Source organism: Rhea pennata, chromosome 1, assembly GCF_028389875.1.
Source record: "Rhea pennata isolate bPtePen1 chromosome 1, bPtePen1.pri, whole genome shotgun sequence".
NCBI classification, from domain to species: domain Eukaryota; kingdom Metazoa; phylum Chordata; class Aves; order Rheiformes; family Rheidae; genus Rhea; species Rhea pennata.
Genome location: NC_084663.1, coordinates 126,145,150 through 126,167,912, shown reverse-complemented (window position 1 = coordinate 126,167,912; position 22,763 = coordinate 126,145,150). Strand labels below are relative to the sequence as shown.

The window sequence follows — 22,763 nt, the reverse complement described above, 5'->3', positions numbered from 1 at the left end:
ATATATTCATTAAATCTGACTCAATGATGTAGCAGATGTACTAGGTGTTTATGTCTTTTAAAAATTTATCAGCCTTTGAAGCTTTACAAGGCTGTTTAAAGTTTGCTGTTTTCACCAGAAAGATCTTCCAGTGTTTTACTGCATTGCCAGGACACTCCATGCAAGATTCAATACTTGCCTGATTTAAATTTTTGGCCATTAGTTCTTGATGCATGTTGGTGAGCAAAATTCAGAGAATACCAATATATTTTCAATATATTTTAGTGTATGACCAAGTTGCTTTTCAACTTTTTCTTTGGCAAACTGAGTTCATAGAGATCCTCAGTATTCATATGACCAGCCTGCTTTTTCAGCTCCTCCATGCTTTTTTATGGATTTCCTTTGATTTTTGTTAGTATTTAAAGACAATTAATATCCTAGGAAAACTAGATCTGTGGATGACATTCTGATAGCAGTACCAAAAATAATTTTCTTTCTGCTTACATTTGACCATTCTATAGCATCCAAGGACTGTATTAGCCCTTTTTGTCAGCATCACACTGACAGCCTGGAGTGAGACATTAACTAGGATAACCCCCATCACTTATATTGAAAACAAAAAACTCTCCCACATGAACTACCTGGCATATAACCAATTGATTCAGTTCACTCTGGAACAGTAACCAGGTCTATTCTCTATTAATCAACAATCTTGGTGTCTCTGCAACATTCATCAATCTCTGCAACATTTTCCAAAAACATCTGAAGAGAGGTAGTACCTCCTCTGTACCTCCTTCATCTTCCTCAGAAGAGAATTCTCCCTACTTAAGCCAGGAATTTCAGTGTCCCACACATTGTAAAATACAGTGGATGTTACTGTAAGCATTTTTCTGCAAGTTTCTATACTGAATCTTATAGAGTTAAAATGCACTTAGATGATTTATTATGCAGTAGGAGTCAGTAATATACTTGAAATCTAGCTTTTCCTTTTACTCCACCCTATTTCCTTCAAAGCAGAAAATGATCCAAGATGAGGCATTATCCAGTAGGACAAAAAATTACATTATTCTTTCTAAAATCTCAAGTTACAAACTCTTTTATTCTAGCTTTTGTGTTGCCTACTAGCATTGGATACCATCCTACTCCTTCCTTCTACCACTGTGCTCATCCTTTCTCAAGATTTTGAAAACATCATTATCTAAGCAGTATTGAAGCTCATACCCAGGATGCAGCACTTGAAGAAAGAACAACAAACTCGGAATTGATACATGAGCACTGATATTTTAAATACTTACAAATAGTTTACCGATTTGGATTTTTTTTTCCCCACATAAACATGCATAAATCAGGAGACACTTTACCCTTCCCACTATTTGTTACTGGAAGAGGTAGTTCCCCTATATTTTTATCAGATACTTCTCTACGAAAATTTTCCTGCAGCAAAATATTGTACCCAGTCATTGCTACTCATAGAACCTGCTGCCAGTTTCCACTACAGCAATTAGTATTTCTTAGTTGTTTACAATTCATGTAGAAAACAGGTCTTCTAGTTGATAAAACAAATATCCATTTAAAGACGTTAATAAAAACATTAGCTCTGAAAATAAAAATGTTAAAAAATATATTTTAATGACAAATACAAATATTTAGAGCTAAAACCAATATCAATTAAGCAAAAATACTAAATGGTGTTATGCTATAAGTTTAAGTGCTTTAAAACATACAGCATTTTTAATACAATGTAATAATTTTTCTAAAATGACTAACAATTACATTTTTGAGATTCAAAGTATGCATTTATTTACTAAAACATATATAATTAATTACATTCCAATGATTAATGAAAATCTAAATGACAATAATAATTTGACATACATAAAGAATGAGAGTACCAAAACAGATTTATTGTTCTGTATAGCACAAAAGCGCCTTGAAGTTTTTACAGGATTTAACCTTAACTGAGCTCCAAAATCAGAAGCAAATTTCAGCAGAATAAAAGATAATGAAAAGCAGACAATAAAAATGTAATTATTCAAATAGCATAAAGAAACCAGTTTTCTTTAAGCATTCATTTTAGTTCATATCACTGAGTTTAAACGAGGTCTTAGCAAGTATTGAGGTTTATGACGCAAAAAGTGATTGTGTGTAGTCATGTAATAAAAATTATTAATCCTGTGTGATAGTAGCCAGACAAACAATAAAAATTACATTTCTTTTTCTTATTAATGCACTAGAACAAAATTAAACTTTTGGAGTAATCTTACCAGAGCTCTGCATTTCACATCTATTTTTCTTTCAGGTGGTGCGGGAATGCTGTTAATCTTTAAGGAAAACCACACTTTGCAACCTGAACATCTTCCTCCTACGTTAAAGAGAAGAAAATGCTTTATAAATCTTCTCATGAGGCAATCAATTCTAGCTGCATTCAAATCAACGATAAATTTTGACTTCTACCAGAATGGCCACTCACTGTTCATACTGAGACAAAGTAAATTGGGAACTACTTCAATTACTTTCGACAGACTGCATTATCTAATCCTTTCCTGTTGACTTCAGATTAGCAACAAAATCAAAATATAAACAAATGGAATGGAAATAGGCATTTTGGCAAATTTAGTTTCCTAGAATATAACATTATTACAGAATTTTAAATTTTACTGATTCATAGCTGCTTTCCCTCACGAAAGAGAATACTAAAAACATTCAAAATTAAAATTATTATTAGAAGTTTATCTACCATTGATACAAAACTACAAATAAATAATTAAACAGACTAGGATTTTCAGTAACATAGAATCCAGCTCATACATATGTTTGAACATATATTGATTTATACTGCAATGAAATTTTGCATCAGGTTCTCAGATGGGATGCCCTGACTTACAAATATGGTGATAACAAACAAATTTGTATTAAAGAAATTGAGATTGCTACAAGAAGCCACACAGAGGCATCAAAACAGTGCAGCATCTACATTATCTTATTAGATCAGATTCATTATATATCTTATCCAAAGTTCTTTTATTATCAAGGACTTGTAAAACCTTTGCCAGAAAAGACACAATAAACTCTAGACTCCCACTTCTGGTTACAGGATAACTTGATCTGGAGGATTTGATTCTCTTCAGTATTTCATACTATCTAATCCAGGAGATCCTTCATAAAGTTGACAACGATAGCACTTTCTCTCTTTCTCTTTCCTTCTCTCTTTCTCTTACACACTCACTCACTCAAACACACACACACACACACAAATTCTGTTGATGGTAAAGAATAAGAAACTGTCAAGTGACTGGAATTTGCGTGAATGCTACAGTGACGGTCAGCAGCAGGAAAGCAGGTGCTACCGCTAACCATGGGAAGCACGGCCAACTAGAATCTTCAGCTGGAGGCAGACCAGTCTCCACATCCAACTGACAGTAATTTATAATTTTAGATAATATCAAGCAAAATTAAATCCAAATTTATTCCTCTAATATACTGTTTGGTATATCACAGAACTTATATTTTATCCAGTTAAAGAGAATTGTTGTTACACAGACTCAGTCAAGCAATGAGTGTTTTCCTAAAGCATATCTTCCAGAGAGACTTCAAGTTTTGATTTGGAGATATCTACCATTAGTTTATTCTAGTGTCTAATTACCAGCATTAGAAGATACTTATATATGAGCCTAATTTCTGATTGCCATTTGATTTGCTTAAGCTCCCAGTAGAAAGTTCTTGCTATGTCTTTCTCTGATAGATTTAAGAGGTCTTAAGAATCTAGCGTTTTTCTCTATTTAGAGAACACTCATGAATGCTAATCAAATTAACTCTTCAGTCTTCTTCAGAGAAGCTAAAGAGATTAAGCCCAAAGTCCCTCATCATAACGCCTGTTCTCCACAATACAAATATTTTCTGTGGTTATTTTCTGCAGCCTCTCTGAATATAAAGGCTGTTCAGCACCTTTTAAAAATGCATACACCAGAACTGCTTGCTTGCAGTACTCAAGTTTGCCAGCATATTGTACAAGATGAAAATAAGCTCCATACTCCTACTCACATGCCCCTGAATTATACACTGGAGAGCTACATTAGCAGTTCTGTTCTACTATGGCATTAGCCTTGGGAGCTCTTGCTGTTTTTCTCTTCTGCTATGTCCCCAACTATTCTCAGAGCAACTGCTTTCCTTGTTGCAGTTTGTCATTATGCATATATGACTAGCTCTAAATCCTGTTTCCAATTAATTTGTGCCTGATTGGCTTTAATTATACTATGGGTCTTTAAATCTTCATTGAATAAGTTCTGTATTAACTTGCCCTTTTTGGGTTTAGAATATTTGATAGCCGTACAATTTACTAATTTTGAATACTGTTCCTAGAACATTTTTAGTATTTCAAGATCTATAAAAATTAACATCAGTGAGCCAAAGGCATCTTCAAATCTCCCTTTAAGGACTCTGGCAAGCAAGTGATTTCACGCACTTAAAAAAGGAAAAAAAAAAAAGCAATAAAATAGTATGCAGGAGAGAAATGATTTATGCAAGAAGAGAGGATTTTCTTATACCAAAACAGAACCAGTCATCTGGAACCTAAAATTAAAGTTTTCAGATAAAGACCAAAAGATGATCATAAAGGCCCTGCAGTCTGGGGCACCACATCCTTTAAGGATGCAGTCAAACTGTAGGAGACAATACAACAGAAGTCTAAAAAACGCAGGCAGAAAACAGCAAGGGAAAATGTCTGCAATAAAGTTCTCTTTACATAGGATATATAAAAGCAGGTATCCAAACTAAAGACACATCTTATATGTGCTTTTATACAAGCGTAAGTCTAAAAAATACGGTGTGTGAACTAGAATATGGGTATCTGAATTATTGTATTAAGAGCTCATGATCAAAAACTTGGTGGAAAGAAGATAAGCAGTAAGGAACCAGTAATGAAAGGCTATAAAACTATATGAATGACAGATTAAGTAATACTAGTCAGGCAATAGCACTATCAGTTATTGCCATTTCCCATCAAATAAGCAAATAATACATCCCCACATTCCTGCAGATTATATTTCTTACCTACAAAGAATAACTATAGCATTACGATCATATTATAGATCAAGTACATAGAATGATGTCAGTGACTGCAGTACAGTACAGATACTACATAGTATGTCTATATATAGCAATGGTAATTACCATATACATGTGTGTACAGTATATACACACAGGTGTAGTAATTACCATTGCTATATATAGACATACTATGTAGTATCTATAGTATCTATATAGATATATACATACTGTATTATAGTATAGTATCAGAAACCAGAGAATCTCTAAGGCCAGAACATTAATAATAGGGGCTTCAGTTTCTTCTTGTAGGCCTGAGTAAACATTATGAGGGGTCAAAATAGGGCAAACAATTCTTGATTTAGATTTGAATAATATTCCAAAACTGGTTTAAAATATCTATAGAAGAGTAGCTTTATATTGAGAACAATGATGTAATTTTTTAACAACATTTCCATTCAAAAAGAAAAAATAAGAATGTTAAAAAAATTAAAAAGAGGTAGCCAAAAATATAAAATGCTAGTAGGTTACACGAAGATAATTTAAAGTACATCATATTAGAAGCTGAACCTTAAATTTACACAGCATTGAATAAAAAATTCAAGAATGAAAATAGTATGTGTGATTAAACAGCTGGGCAAAGGAGTTTAGTAAAAGTAAAGTATCAACTTCAAGAATTGATATTTGGCACACATAGGGAAAAAAGAAAAGCCCATAAACTAAGTTAAACAGAAAATTAACAAGCCTGTCTCTCGCCTCATGAAAACCTCAAAAACACCCAAACAAAAATCCCTGATGGACAACTTGCAAAAGGCTTAAAAACTGGAAATAACATCTTTTCAAAAACACCCGAAGTTGGCAGCTAGCCAGACTCAGGAGGGCTGAGAGATGATCAGGATGGAAAGGGAGTGCTGAAGGAAGATAAGGCGATAGGAGAAAAGCTAAATTAATTCTTTGCAGTAGGGTTCACAACAGTGGAGTTAGGGGCCTCCCACACCCACCCTTGAGCTTGTCTTGAGGGGAACAGTCCAAGGCACGCTCCAACCTGAGGTGTCAGTGGGAAAGGCTTTACAACAGACTCATCAAAAGAACAGCAGCAAATCACCCAGGCAAGAGTCTTTGCCCAAGAATTCTAAAAAAAAACTCAGATATGAAATCATTGTGGTGCAAATGGGTGTGTAACCTGTTGCTGACATCAACTTCAATTCCAAGAAGTAAAAAGGTAGAGAATGTGTGGCTAATTTTTAGACAAGCTTCTGGGATGAGCTGAGAAACAACAGTGGCAAATTTCATTTCTAGATTCCACAGAAAATTCGTAAAAATCATAATAAGGAAGAGACGTCACAACACACAAACCTATTTGAATTCTTTGATGAGATCAAAAACCATGTGAACATGCGAGATCGAGTCCATGTAGTATACTAGCTTCCAAAAAGTGTTTTTGTAAGATCCCTTATAAAAGGTTTCTAAGGAAATTAAGCTGCATAAGAAAAAAAGTAAATATGGGAATGAAAAAAAAAAAAAGTAACATGAAGAAACAGCTAATTCTCACAGTAAAGATAGGTAAAGAATGAGGTGAATAAGCTTCCTTGCAGTACAAAAATTCTTTAACTACATTTGTTCCCAAGGACGGATTTTTTTTCATAGCCTCGTCAGTGTCTAATAAAGAACTGGAAGCACGTTTATCTCCATTTTGCTATGAGTAATTTTGCTAAGGCACAGCCACAAATTTTGTGGCATTTTATTGTTATTTGCTGTTACAATGCTATGTGTTCCAGCAATTAATACATCTATAGTGCTCCAAGATCTTTTTGCCGTATAGGCTTAAACTCTGTTTTATTGTCTCTGATCACAGATTTTTCCTTTGTATCCTTACCCTGCCTGAATCAATAGTCTATACTTCACAGTTATTGTAATGTAGAAGCTATAATCTACTTGCCTTCTTTCTTCTCGCTTTGATACATAAATTATAAATATAGGCAATTATATGGTTCTGTTCATGTATATTGCTTAAAAATAGACTAATTGCTAACTTCGTCACAAAAGGCAAAGTTTTTGTTGCTTCCCTTCTTAGTTTTGACTTCATGGATTTTGTGCTATTAAAACTTTTTTTTTTTTTTAAGGAACTCTTCATTTCCATTTTTAGTCTTTTCATTTGAATGTTCAGCTCCACTTAATTTCTCTTTAAACTTTCCTCCTTTTCAGGAAATAATTTATCTTTTCTAAGGCCATAAATAAACATATGGCCCAGGGATTACCTTTGTGGAAACAGGTCTCTTATTTGGAGTCAGTATCTTGTATGTATCTGAAAATCCTAATTTTTATTTACACACTTCCCTTAATATGTGGAAAGAATAATTTCTCTTGCTTACAGATTTGGTATTCTGCTAAAACACCTCCACTCCTTCTGAAATCATGCATTTTTTTTATTTAGTAGGTTAAACTACATGCATTCAAAACCTCCCCCCTGTGTCTTAATTCATAACTCAAACCCCGGTAACAAGGATTGTTCTCAGAGTGCCACTGCTTACTCCAAGCCAAATCATTCAGTTGTGCCGTTCAACTATTCTGTTTCCAAGTTCTATGACAATATTTAATTCTTCTTCCCTCTGTAGGTGTCTTGTAATGGCGATTAAGCAACTAGCAATTTTGTTCTCTCTGTTATCTGTCCCATTAATTCAATATGCCTATGACAAGCACGTACAAGTTTGCATTGCGTATGATTTACAATGGCCTTCTGGTAGAACTATCTGCTTTCCAAATCAGAGGATTAGTCCCAGGCTCTGTTGCCTTTCCCATTTTCTTTCTCTCCCTGCCACATGAGTTGCTCTTGTTCTTGCGGTGTGGCCTAATATTTCACAACATCAGAACTTTCACAATTGTACTAGATTTTACAGAGAAAAATTCACATACAGCATCTTCTGCCTTCTCCTTTATGTTGGTGTTTGTTTTGTTTTAAATCAGTAAAGCAATCAGTAGTAGCACCCACAACCCATCTTCCTGTTCCAATCAAACTTGCAAAATGCATATTTAATTACAGTCCTGTGAATGTATCATATAGGTGCAATGTTTGAGCTGTGGAAGAGTGAAAGAAAGAATTTTCCCCCTGAAGAAGATGTCATACTAATCAATATATCTATGGCCATGAAGAACCCGAGAATTCTCTGCTTAAGAAGGATCTTTCTTTCTGCAGTTCAACCCTTTAATACTATTCCTACTAACATTGTTTGGTATTTTGCTTCAAAATTGTATGGACACTGACATCATCCTGTCACCTTCTACTCAGAAAACCAGAGCTGAATGGTTGCTGCCCCCCACTTGCACGGTTAAAAACCCCAATCCCCCGGCTGCACTCCCAGGAAGCCTTAAACCTAATACCAGGAAGCACCTTTGCAAGTGAATCGCACCTCAGGTCTCTATGCACGTTGCTGAATGGGCTAACCTAAAGCCAATTTATTTCAAGTGTCTTCATTCTGAAGTTATTACAGCCTGATTTTACTGTGAATTTCCTTCTCTTGTCAAGCACTTTTGCAAGGGAAAACCTAACTCTTAACCTCATGAATACTCAGAAACCACTTCAAATGTTGTCAAAGCATTAGTCCCCTGAAAAAATTAACATAAGTAGATTAAATTCAGAACAATTGTTCTCAACATTTCCTTAAGCTGAAGCTGAGTGCTTCTGTTTGAGACCTGAAGAACCTTCATGTCTAAAAATAAGTCTGCTGTTTGAACTTCATTTGCCAATGTTACAGAGCAGAGGGTTTGGGTTTGGGTGGATGGGTAGGGGTCTTGTTTTTTTTTTAAAAAAAAAAGTACTTTTAATTCACTACATAGTAGACAATGGAAAATAAGGCTGCAACTTCACAGGCAATAGAGCTAATCTTAAGACTCATGTGCTGAAAGGGCTCCTTCCCCTTTCTTTCTTCCCCTGTTATTCTGTCCCCTAACCCCCATCCCCAGGCTCCCACCCTATTTCTTATATTGTCTTTTGCACCTCTCAAAACCCTTGGTGAACTGATACACTAAGGTTTATTTCCTAGAATTTGGCATGTTATATCAACCCATGGAGAGAGATGAGGTTTAGTAAAGGCTGGGAAAGGCACAAGGTAAGAGTGGGAATGCCTGGCTGGAAATAGGGGGAATATTTTACTATAGGTCGGGAAAATAAGAGTAGAAATGCCTTTCTTTGGACAGTTTGGCTGGCCTCTAACTTGTTCATTTGATGAAAGCAGACTCTCATCACTTTGTTACCAATGGAGAGCAATGATTAGAAATAACTCTTCACCAGCTGCTGACAAAAGCTGGGTAACCAATTTAGTAACCGCCCCCCGCACACTCACAGCCCATCTCCCCACGCTGCTAGCAGTGCGCTAACAGCATTTACCAGACACTTGTCGATTTTGCTAATCCATCGCTATGAATTTGCTGCCTACCTGAATCTATGTTTGAATGCAGACTACCTATGTTGAGGCTGCAATGCAACCTACAAAATACCTTTGTTGCTTAAATTAGTAGGCTAGATATTACAGCAATATGAATTGAGCCTAAATAACTTCTTAGAAGAGCGAAGTTATATTTTCTAAAGCCAATCATTTCACTATAATAGTCCACATTGAAGAGTGCTGATCCTCAAACATTAGGTAGGAAGCAAACCCAGATTCCTTTCCTTCATTCTAATATCAATCAAGACACACATGAAATCAAGTCAAACACTTTGGAATTTTATGCCCACAATAAGTTTGAGAAAAAAATGCTTATTGCCATGACAAGTCCTACTTGCTGTGAAACTAATACACATTCAACGTCCAACCCTAACCAGCACTTCCCATACATGTGAGGTTGCCTTTTTTAAAATCAGAGGTCTAAATGGGTATTATCCATTAATATGGAAATAAATACTTAATATGGAAATAAAAAAGGGTATTGGCACAAAAGCACCCAGTTCCAAAATTATGCAGCCTACCTTTTTGGAATTGCATGTTCAATAAAACTGTCGGTCCCTTTTTTAAAAAACACTATAGCTATTACATGTTCATCCTTTTCTTTCACGTCTAAACTTTTAAACATCTTGCAAGCCTCAGAACTGCAAAATGGAAAACACTCACAGATCAAGATTATATCTGTTCCTGTTCTCTTTGAAAAAAATAGAAGGGAAAATGTAGAAACTCTTCTTTTTCTCCCTATCCCAGAAAAACTTTAATGCAAAAATGTTCTGAGATGATGCCATTTTCCCCACATGAGAAGTCTCAGTTCAGACTATAAATTCTTAGAACTCTATGAACAACTCAAAACAGAGAGATTATTGCAAAAAAAAAAAAAAAAAAAAAAAAAAGCATACATACATACTTATTTATACACCCACATTTTTAAACTTGTATTGACATTTTTAATGCACTTGAAGCCTCTTCTTAGATCCTGAGCATAGTACAGTACTATGAGATAAACCTGGTTTGATTTCAGGTCTGTATCTCCTTATCATTTCACTCTTGGGCTATGACAATTAAAAATCCTTAGCCTGCTTCATGCAATCATCAGGTCATGATCTTGTCAGGTCTCATAAAACAAGCAAAACTAAGCTTGGTCAGTACTTCAGAGGTAAACACCAGCACTGAAAAGGAGAGAACATAATCTTCTGAGCATATGAATGCACAAACTTCAGTATTTAACCTCCAACATCTTCTATTTCACTCTCTGTTAGTCAGTAGAGTTTTGCCCTTGCAAGTTTGGCTCAAGTGTGCATCACTGATGTTAAGGCCAAACTAGTATCTTTCACACATCAGCTATTGCAAATTTATCAGCACTGCTATAAGAAAACATACTTATTTTTTCTATTGAGAACTTTCCCTGATTATTTCATTTTTTTTCTGAATACAAATGCATTAGAAGCATAGAAAGCTGTGTACTTTTTATTACATATAATATCCTGAATTTGAGAAGAAAACTCCTGTCACATTTTTTATTTCTGTATTTATTCTTTAAAAACAACAAGTAATACTTATCTCTAGTAATTACTTCTGAGAAATGGAAGTTTTCAGCGTAGGACTATGAAGATGATCAGAGGGCTGGAGCACCTGCCCTATGAGGAACGGCTGCAAGAGCTGGGCCTCTTCAGGCTGGGGGAGAGAAGGCTGAGGGGGGATCTTATCAATGTGTACAAGTACCTGAAGGGAGGGTGTCAAGGGCACGAGGACAAACTCTTTTCAGTTGTCCCATGTGACAGGACAAGAGGCAGTGGGCAGAAATTGAAGCACAGGAAGTTCCGCCTGAATGTGAGGGGGAATTTCTTCACTGGGAGAGTGACAGAGCACTGGACCAGGTTGCCCAGAGAGGTGGTGGAGTCTCCTTCTCCAGAGGTATTCAAGGCCCGCCTGGATGCAACCCTATCTGACATGCTCTAGGTGACCCTGCTGAGCAGGGAGGTTGGACTAGATGATCTCCAGAGGTCCCTTCCAACCTTACTGATTCTATGATTCTATGAAAACGGTACTATTAAATTGCAATTTACATGAAAATCCAACCTAGCCTTCAATAAGCTTTTCCAGGTTAATACTTTCACAGCTATCCAGGATGACTTCAGGTCTCATTCCAGCTTTTATGGTTTGCCAAAATAATCCAGTGAATTCACCAGCCTTTTCGAACTCAGCCAGTCTGGTATCCTATTTCTTTTTAGTGATACAAGTAAGTTGTTCCTCCTCTGAATGACCTCTTCCTTTTACTGTGCAATTTTTAAAATGTAATAAAATTCTGCTTAACTAATCAATATTGCAATGCTTATACTTACTATCATGCCCTGAAGAGTTATCAGTTGTGAAATGCCCTCCCTTATTCTCACAAGATACTTCTCTCTGCACACTTAGATGAGGATACATTGCTGCCACACCAGCCACAAACTGCAGTTTCTGTTCTCTCAGTCTCCTTTCCTTGTCCTTTTCTTAAAATTACTTTTCCTCCCATGTCTGCTATGCCAGCCGTTAAATGTGCTGTCAAGCATCAGGGGTTATATATTGGCTTAAAAATAGAAAAGATTCTTCTCTGCTGATTAGAACACAGCTGCCTATCATTCAACTGAATTACACATCACTGATGATGAAGGAAGATTTGGCTTGGTCTCCAGAAAAATATAGTCTAGGGGTGTTTTAGGGGGAGGGGGAGATTAGAATGTATTGCTAAATCAAATGAATTTATTAGAAATAATTTATCCTAATTTTATAGGCTCTTCCTGCTGGCATTAAAATTGTGATCATAAAAGAATGCTGCACTAAAGTGATATTTTCAAAATTGATATTCATCTTTTCCACAGCATTTTTACCTTAAAGGTAAAAAAACCTAATTATTTGCAGAGTTAAGATAGCAACAAAAGGAATACTTTAGGTTCAGTTCTAGTTTGAAATACATCAATAACAACATTTTCGGAAGCCTCTTTAATTACAAGTTTTTAATGATAAAAAGCAAGCAAATAAAGCAGCTAGATTTCTTGGTTCTACACAAAACTTTCAAGGAGGGTAGTAACGTAAGTTCTCTGTGAGTGGATACCCTTAATGCTATTGTCATAGTATACGACTGTACTTTGCAGTACATAAAATATAAATTTAAACAGGCGTTTCACCTAGGTCCTTACGATTAGATAATATATTATAGCGTTCAGTATGTAACGTTGCTAGCACAGAATAAATCAAAATTCAGACTTCATTCCATCCAGATGCTAATAATACATCCACGAATAACACCCTTTACAGGAGTCATCTCTAAAGGACAAGGGCTGTTCATGAAAAATTGTGAGTTAAAAAAATTTAGAGTGTGTTTATTAAACTTTTTATTTTAGACTTGGAATATAGACTTCTTATACAAGTTTAATGGGTTACTTTGGATTCACTTATCATAAACCTCAACATTTATGCCAGATACATAACTTGTTACAAAAATCTGTCCAAAGATGTAAAAAAGCCATATATTTTAAAATGACATTTTGCAAACCTCCTCTAATGGTGTCTCTGGAATATATAATTGGTACATACGTCCCAGATGAAAGCTGTAATCTTCCCATTTTTGTAGACCCTCATCCTATTGGAAACTATTTATAATTAAATCACTAGACCTCTCTTTCCATGTTTAGTTTCCAAGTGTAGAAATTTTGCACTAAATTAACGGAAAATGCTGCTAAAATACGAGCATGTTACGAAAATCTGGCAATCCCATTAAGTTAGAAGTGCAAAATGATACAAAAGGGCTGGCATAATAGTCACTTCTGCTATATGAAGAATCATTTATTCTTGGAAGGCAATGGATAGACATTGTTTTCTTTCAAGGAAGTTATTAATTTAAGGTCCTCACTTTTAAACTTTAGGCTGATTTAGCTCACAAGTTTTCTCACCTACAGGTTACACCTTTTCAGTACATGTAACCAACATGCCCATCTTCTAAAAATGCCTTTGAAAACATGCGTATCTTCAGAGAAAACAGTATTTTTGGCATGTACTCCTAACATGATAGACTATTTTTAAAAAGCGTATATAAAGCTCTTTTTTTTAAAAGTTGTGCCATAATAAAAATGCAAGGGTATTAAATAATATCATGATAGTAAATTTTAATCTAGATACAGAAATTCAGTTCAAAGAGACTTTTAGAGACTTTTAAAAATAGTCAAGATTCATCATATAGTCAAGGTATCAATTAGAGTACGCTGTCATAGTTTGACTGACTTCACTGGAATCATGGCAGTTCATTCAAATGGGAGATTTGCTGACGGGTTTTCATAATTCGAAATCCACCATCAAGTTTTTTAATTACAACTTGTAATTTGCCTAATTGTCTAATTTCACTATCCTCAACTTCTAAAAGGGAAATACTATCTGTTATTCTAAAATGAATATTTAGACAGCAAGAATTTACTGCTATTTTAGTTATTACTCTTACATAAATCATATTTTCTGAATTTTAAAATGCTGTAAATAAGCTATATGATAACATTCATCAACAAATACAATACACTCAAGCTAGTCTCATAAAATCAAGCAACCTCCCCAGGAGAATAATTTAATATGGCAACAGAAACTTTGCTCTCAGATGCCACATATATTTTGTAGCAAATCTAGCTCATAGAGGAGGACAATCCTAAAATGACACGAAAGTTGGAAGATTGCATTAGTCTATGTGCACCTTCTTCAGAGCTGACGTACAAAAGTGCTGCACTTCAAAATGCTGCACTTTAAAATGAAATTATGATGCTTTCATGTGTAAAAAAATATATTTAATATTGAATGAATTCAAAATTGCTCAGTTGAATATGGTACATATAACCAGGATTGGTGAAGAAGGGCACCTTAGAGGCAAATCTACAATCTAGAGCCTAAGCCCTTTACTTCAGGACATATGCTACATTAGGTAATTATTGGATCTCCAAAGACTTGTCACTTTGGAAATTTTTAAAACGAGAGCAACTTTCTAAGAAGTAAAATCAAAATCACACTTTGTCCCCTGGAATAAGGAATGATCACTTGGAAATTAAAGTTCTGAAAAAGCATCTGATCTTTTTTTACAAGGCAGAGCCTTTGAACACCCCTTTTATCTTTCTGCCTTCAAAGTCATCTTCTCAGAAGACAACCATCACGTTAAGGCTGAAACTCAGTTATCACTAGCCTATGAATGATTTTCCTTTTTCCTAACATTTCCACAAAGTGGTAAGAGGAAGAGAGGATTTTAACACCAGAGAGAGCTTCTTTCAAAGAGCTTTCCATTTGCCACTTTCCCTTTTCGCCCCTCGTTCCTCTATGCTATTCATATTGCCACAGTGTGATGTTGTAACAGCTCTTCTCAGACAGCCACCTTTACTCCATAAAGATACTTTCTCATTTCTACTTGCAAAGTAACACCTTCAAAAATTATCCAGCAGACTTGTAATTTGTGTGGGATTTGGGGAAAAAGAAAACTACACCGAGGCAATGGGCAGAAATTGAAGCACAGGAAGTTCCGCCTGAATGTGAGGGGGAATTTCTTCACTGGGAGAGTGACAGAGCACTGGACCAGGTTGCCCAGAGAGGTGGTGGAGTCTCCTTCTCCGGAGATCTTCAAGGCCCGCCTGGATGCAACCCTGTCTGACATGCTCTAGGTGACCCTGCTGAGCAGGGAGGTTGGACTAGATGATCTCCAGAGGTCCCTTCCAACCTTACTGATTCTATGATTCTATGAACTCTCACAACCTAAATATGATGATGTCACAGCTCTGCCTTCCCCCTTGAAGTTGGGTTACAAAATGTAAATATAGCAAAATATGGCCCTTCCCCTTCTACAGGGGCTTCTATCAGTCTTCATTTGTACTGTATTCTGTACTCGGGGTGTAATCTGGCTCATATGTTGAGGTCCTTCTCTTTGGAAATCATCGCGTGGGAAGTAAGCTCAGAGCATACAATGTCCAGCACTTGCCAGGCACTTGCGACACTAGTAAATATAGACATTTATCTGCTCTCACCTTTTTAAGCATTGCAGTCAACGTGATATATGTCCGCATGACATATGTGAGCATGAAGTGTGCAAAGCTTAAGAAAATTCCACAGGCTGATCAGCAATTTAGCACACTTTAGCAACATAGGAATGGAAAACTTACTAGATTTCTAAAATAAATAAATATTTTTTTTACCATGCTAATGATGCTCATTTATTTGAGAGTCCTATTTTGGAGGAATGAATTCCAGGAAAGACCATCGCAAATATTGCCAGAATATGTCCACAGTGCAAATGACATTTCTGACCCTTGAGTATAAGTATACAGCTATACATTCAAAAGACCCTAGACTTGCATCACACTCCACTGAACACTCCCTGAAGAGATAGGATCTCCTTAGGAGATTGTATTCTGTTGAGCTGAGTGCATGGCAGGAACCAAAATTATCCTGAAAATAAATGCAGCAGTTTTGTGGAGCACTGGTAACTATCAAGCAGGATAGGCTGAATGTCTAAGAGAGGCCTGCATCCCAGACACATTTGTACCCCAACGTTTTCTCAAAATTCTGCCTATACGGTATTATTTCATCATTTACGGTCTGCTCTATTACGCTTAGTCTGGAAGTTTAACATGTCTCAACTGATTAACTCAAAATCAGACCATCAGACCTATGTGAAAATTAATGCAATGATGATTTTTTGCATTTTCTACATAATGGTTTTAGCAGTCTGGCTAACAAGTAAGAGGAACTGGAATTTTTCACTGATTAGAGTAAATTTAATATAATGGGAGATTATACACTGAAGTGATTTGGTTGCTTAGAATGTTAACACACTATTTTAAAATACTTCTTAATTGTTTAACTAATGTAGAGATAAATTATATTTGCTTTAAGAAAGTTATTTGATTATTATAATTACCACAGTTCAAAGACTTAGGAAAAAAAAGAAGCTAAGGCTAAGTAAGGAAGATACTTAGGATAATCTATTCTAAAAACGAAAGTATTATGCATTTCCAAACTGGGAGAGAGAAAAGAACAGCTCTAGATACTTCAGAAGACAACACCCCAAAAATGATAAAGTAGGTGTGAAAAGTTAAAAAAGTACGAGAAAAACTTATAAAAATAAGGAAAAACTAGTAGCCAGTATGAATCCGAAGTGCAGAAAATAAGGAAATAAGGAAAATAAGGATTTTTTTTTCCAGATTCTTACTGAAAGACAATAATGACAATCTTCACATGCAGAAAAGCTTGTAGCTATAAGCATTCTCCATGTCTAATGGAAAGAATCACAGGTGGTGGGTATTAAGTGCACAAGAAAAGCAGCAGGAAAACGTTGCAATGCTGAGCGTACAGAAGAGCTAGGAAAGATTGCCCAGGCCATGCTCATTAATAAATAGCTTTAAAGAACATCCTAGAGAAATATTTGTCAGAATTGACAAAAGAACAGGTTGTGTCTACCTGGACAAACAACACACCTCATATTCCACCAAGTGCCTTAACATACCTCATTCACAGTCAGAATCTCTAGCTCACATAAAACTTGAATTTCTTGGCACTCTGTGTTACCAGTCACAGAGCTGGGACTCAAGTTGTGAGCAGATGCAACCCTGATCATCTTTATGTCAGTCAGTTTGTCAGATAAACAAGTTATTCCACTAACCTCCTCTATTCCCACTTATTTCACACAACTTCAAAATTGATTCAGATTCTTAAGAGTTTTCTTAAGAGTTTTTTCCAAAGCTCTATTGATTTTTCTTTGTTCATCATATTTAGCTTTATTTCTATTGACTTTTTTTTTCCTTAATCCTTGTCTACCTATTCAAGTAAAAGTTTAAAAATCCAAAGGTCATCTATTTTAATCTTTTCTCTGGGGATGGACTTGTAAGATTTCAGATAATGAATGAAGAGATTTCTGTTCAATCCTATTATTCTAGCATGTAAATCTACTAAGAGTCATCACAGAAAATGGGGTCCTTGAATTTCCCATGGCTCTCCTAGGGTTAGGGCACTGTCTATTACCCATGCATCATAATCAGTAATCTCCAAGAATGCACACCAAAACAATAAAAAATACGTACAAGGGCTGAACTGAGAAAGAGAAGAAAAGGAAAAGACATGTATTCTGTCACAGTAGTAGAGAAGCCACCAATACTAATTGCTTGAAGAATTCATAAAGATGGATGGAGTAAAATAATGCAGCACTTTTTTTCTGCACCTTGGCAGAAACAGTATTCATTGGCTGAGTTTCGTTTAGGACTGTACATCTTAAGTAGATATAAATTGTGACTTAAGCTAGGAAATCATTTGCCACATGAAGAGTTGTCTGACATAGACACAAATTTAACATGTTTGAAAAAGCAAAAGGAAGCTCAAGAGTCATGTACACACAATCATGGTTGATATGCCCTTGGTACAGTACGGTAAGTTGAACTCTGATATGATTTCCAGTTCTGAAGTTCCTTAAAAAGATTTTGAAGTGTTTTCCTGTTCTACAGCAGGATGATTACAAAACATCCATAACACAGACATTTATACATAAAAAATTATTATTGTTCTAGAGAAAGAAAACTTAAAGTTTTAGTTTTGAGGGGGTTGTTTTTTTTTGTATTTTTTTTTAATAAGTGACATTGTTATGCTATATAGATCTTTTGGTTACTAGGAGCTCTCTGATATGATGGAGAAAAATACAACTCTTAAAATCTATGAACTCAAGCCAGAAAAATTCAAATATGAAATTAGGTATGATCTTCACCACAGAAACAACCCACCAATGCATAATTTATGCCTTATCAAAATTTTATTTCAGTCAAACACAAGCTATCGAATGAAATATATGAGTATCTTACTGAAATATAATGTCCTTTGACAAGCAGATCAAACTACTGTAGAAAAATAGTGCAGTAGAAAAGCAACACATCGTTTGTAATTAATATTCTTAAAACTCAGAAGCAAGCTTACAAATGTGATATATATTGTAAAGGCCCTGCAATGCTCTCCAATTTTAAGTCTTAGCAGTTGAAGCCTGTTTAGAATTTCCTGTAAAATCCTCCTGTTGTGCACTCTAGATGTAACATACTTCCAATCTCAAAGTGTTCTTTATTATGAAATTCCAAGTCACACTCAATTCTTCTCAGCACAGTCATTTCAAAATAAGCTTACTGAAGATAAAAGTACCCTAGTTTTATACTAGAGTTGAAGCAAGTAACTGCTCATTTGAGGTTTTTTCTCTTGCTGCATAAGTAAGGCATTTCAAAATCACACTGTAATGAGCAGTGCAAGTCTTTCATTTGAGAAGCAAATGACATTGAATCAATTGGATTATAAGAATTACTCTGGAATTTAGAAACTACTGCAAACTTTTCTTCACTACAGAGTAAGAGGGTCGTTACCACAGAATATTTGACGTAAGACACTTTTAATCCATTGTAATCTACTAACGTAAATCCGTATTTTTGAGATAAATGACAGAAACTCAGTGTTCTTCTCATTCCTCTTACTGCTTTAAATTCCAAACAGTATTTTAAACCTGTACTTCTTAACTTATAGTCAACCAACATTGCCCAAGAGAAAACTAGGTTACTGTATTTCACTGAAAAGTCTGTATTTCTCAGTTTGGAATACAATAGCTTTTCAAAATACCTAAAAGACCCTTAAAAAGGCTAGCAACACGTATCTTCATTTTGAATACAGAATTTATTAAAATTCAAAGATTTCATCACTTCTAGCTACCAGTACACTGATTTAACAATATTTCCTGGTATATATGTGAGCTTCTAATTGATCTTTTTTATATGAGTTAATTTTGATTTTATTATGTGAATAACATATAATAACAATAAGGGCTCAGAGAGTAACAAGAGGCTTCAGTGAGAAGACAGCTTCTTTCCTGACAGGCTTCTCCTTTAAATTCTCTATCAGGCTCTAACAGGCTAACCCTACATAGTTCCCTTTAAAAAACATGCTAAATCCTTAAAAATGCTTTTTTCCTAAGAGAAGATAAGCTAGTCTTACAGAAATTATACCCAGACATCCTACAGCAAGATCCCTGACCACTGTTCATTAGAAAAATGGTTATTCTGATTGCTAATAAAAATTTATTTTTTCATAATACAAATATACATAAAGCATACATAAAAATACGAAATTAACCAAAGACACTTTATGAACCATAATATAGCCTTATTGTGATGTTCCACAGACACACAGAGAGGCAAAAAAGCATTAAATCTGATAAGCATCTATTTGTTTTCTAATTCAGCATATCCCTTTTCCTTTCAAAGGAACCTTTCAATTAAGTTCACCAGAATCTGGATGACTTTCCATTCCAAGCTTTGCCACAGGCTAGTCATGTGATCTTGTCCTCCTACAGTAACAGGCAACACAAAGCAACAACCTCAAAAAAAAATCACGATTATTTTGAAGTAACAACTGTGTGTCCCTTAAAGGAGATATTTTTAAGGAGTATAATTTTCTGTTCCTTTTCTGACTTCTTTAGGACGTCTCCAGTTGAGGACCTGAAATAATTGGTTATTTTTGGAAAACTATGTTTATTTCTCTATACATCCATAAAATACAAAATGAATTATACAAAACTGAATCCTGACTGCAGTGTTGAAGAAGTCAACCTTTCATTAGATTTCAACAAAACCTATCACAGAGTTGAGCATGCAATTTATGTTTTCAATAAAATAAGAAATGATGAAGTCAAATCTGATTAATCTTAGAGCGAAAGAGCTTTATTTTTATATACTTCTAGCCCAAATGAACCCAATCCTTTATTAGTTTAATGGATATTATTTGCCATATTAACAGAGCAGAACTTTATCTCCTTATCTTGTGTAGCAATAGGAAGTAGAAATTGTAATGCACTGATAAAGGCTATTTGTACAAATTTTTCAGTATATTGGTAGACAATTAGGGTGTAGATAACTGTTAAACACAGAGAGTTTACTGAAATCAGTCTTCTAAATCTTTCTTTATGAAGTCTAGTCAACAATAAATAGCATTTATATCACTTAAACTATGACAGCAGAAGCATTCTTCCAAAATAATACTTGTTTACAGTAATGTCTTATCAGAATTATAGAATGGTAAGGTTGGAAGGGACCTCTGGAGATCATCTAGTCCAACCCTCAGCATAGCCCATATGGGGATTGAACCCACGACCTTAGCATTAGCAGCCCCACGCTCTAACCAACTGAGCTAAACCTGCCCCCAGAATCTCACTCACACTCTTATATTTCATTATAATTTGTCTGTTTTGTCAATAATGCAAAAGCTTTTGTAAACCCCCCAAAATCACAGATTAATATTATTGTCTTGATTAGACTACAGCTTTTCTAGGAGACTTTTCCTTATTAGGGGCTATATTTTCACACATAACATGAAATCTGAGCATGAAATACCAGGCAAATAAGGGCCCATAAGGGACAAGTGGAAAACTAAAATGCTAGACAGCATATTACGTATGCAATTTACCACACACTATGTATGCACTGTTTCACATACAGTATGCACATCTTCAAAAGTGTTTTAACTCAGATCTTGCTGGGCTCTGTGTCCTGCAAATTATTTAATACCACATATATCTGTGAGATACAAAACATTTATGTAAGATCCTCTTTATTCAGCTGCATCAGCAAAACATCTATTATATAACCAGCATGGTTTACTGCAATTTCAATATCACTACTATGTGAAGATTAAGCAAAAATTGTGTTCTAAAATATACATTTTACACTTCAAAATAATGTAGTGTTAATCGCCATATTATAGAGCAAGCAATATTGTTTTTATTGCCACACCATATCATTTTTAAAGAGCAATATAATATTTATGTATATTCCAGAAAGGATTTTTACATATTCTTCTTGTAATACAATTTACATCTTTCTGTTTAGAATGGAAAATTATATCTTCCTTAAAAAGAAGGAAGTACCATTCAGTAGTATTCAGTATGGAAAACAAATAAAAACTCCCCAAAATGGTAAACATATTGATTTTCAAAGTTGGGTTTCAAGCATGATTTCCTGTATAACCATGAATTCCACTGTTTTTTTCAGTAGCAAAAAATAAAAAAGGAAGTAGTTTTGCCTCACTGAGAGCTGGAATCCATTTTAGAATTCGGAGAATTAGCTATTTAAACCCCTGTCTCTAAATGTTGTATGGATCCGGCTCAGCTTTGATCTTCCTCATCCCTATGGTACCAGAGAATGTACAACAGCAAATGCAATCACCTTTCTTCTCCTGGAATGACTGTATTTCCTAAACATATACTTCCCCTACCCCACAGCACATACAGTGCAGTCACTACCACTAAATAAGGCTGAAAAACATTCTGATTTGTTTTTTAATGGTAGCTTAAAAATAGATCGTGAAATGTACTTCAACTGCAATCGGACCAGAATGGCCAGTAGATGCTTAACATGTAAGACACATGAATCTTGTCTGTAGCTGCTGACACTTTTGCCTGTTCCTTTCCTCATCTGCTTAGAGAAAATTAAGAACCACTTGAAAGATCCCTGAGATCAGATCTACAGCACAGCATCTACAAGTCAGGAACTTACTAAACCAGGCTGTGGAATACAATAGATGATAAGGAGTAAAAACCAATCAATTTTACACCATTTCCCATAAATTCATTGGTAGCAAGTAGTGGAAAGGAAATTGGGCAAATCAGTTAAAACAAGCACAAGATTCAGATTTCTCTAGTCTTCATGGAAAAATATAGGTCAAAAGTTCAGTGGAGCAAAACAAATATAGTTTATTTTAAAACAGAAAAAGAAAAAAGAAAGGACTTCTCTTTACAGATAAGCAAGCATGCGCTCAAGATCTAAAATACATATCCAAAAAATTTGCCTGGAAAAAAATCCAGAACTACATTTGCCAAGAGAAAGAATATTTGTGGATTTGCAAGGTTAGATGGTCAAACTAATATTCATTAAACATTTATACAAAGTCTGATAGCTACTTCAAGGTAAAAGAAACAGATCAGCCAGTTTCACTGCAAATCAGTTCAAATTCTGGATGTGAACTGAAGTGTGATATTTAGCAGACAGATAATGACACCACAATATAGCATCTAAAGTATGTCCTCAGCAAGCAGAAAAGCAAAGTGACCGCTTGCTGCCTACACTCTAGGAACTGACCTTTCATTTACTTATTTACTCATTTACGATTATTGGTGCATGATCTCTAAACAACATATATACACTACTTAAACATAAAATTTAACTCACCATTTGATGGATGCAACCAGTAATTTTGTATAGTTATGGACTCATGACTATTGGCAAATTAGCA

General features: G+C 35.1%; 1 protein-coding gene across 1 annotated transcript in view; it reads right to left on the bottom strand.

Annotated features, from left to right (window-relative positions):
- Positions 1–22,763, bottom strand: part of CFAP47 (cilia and flagella associated protein 47) — a 362,418-nt gene that overhangs the window by 117,323 nt on the left and 222,332 nt on the right. Inside the window, exon 52 of the mRNA XM_062577000.1 lies at positions 2,244–2,341. Within this exon, the coding sequence (XP_062432984.1) occupies positions 2,244–2,341 (98 nt within the window). The remainder of the gene's footprint in view (positions 1–2,243; positions 2,342–22,763) is intronic.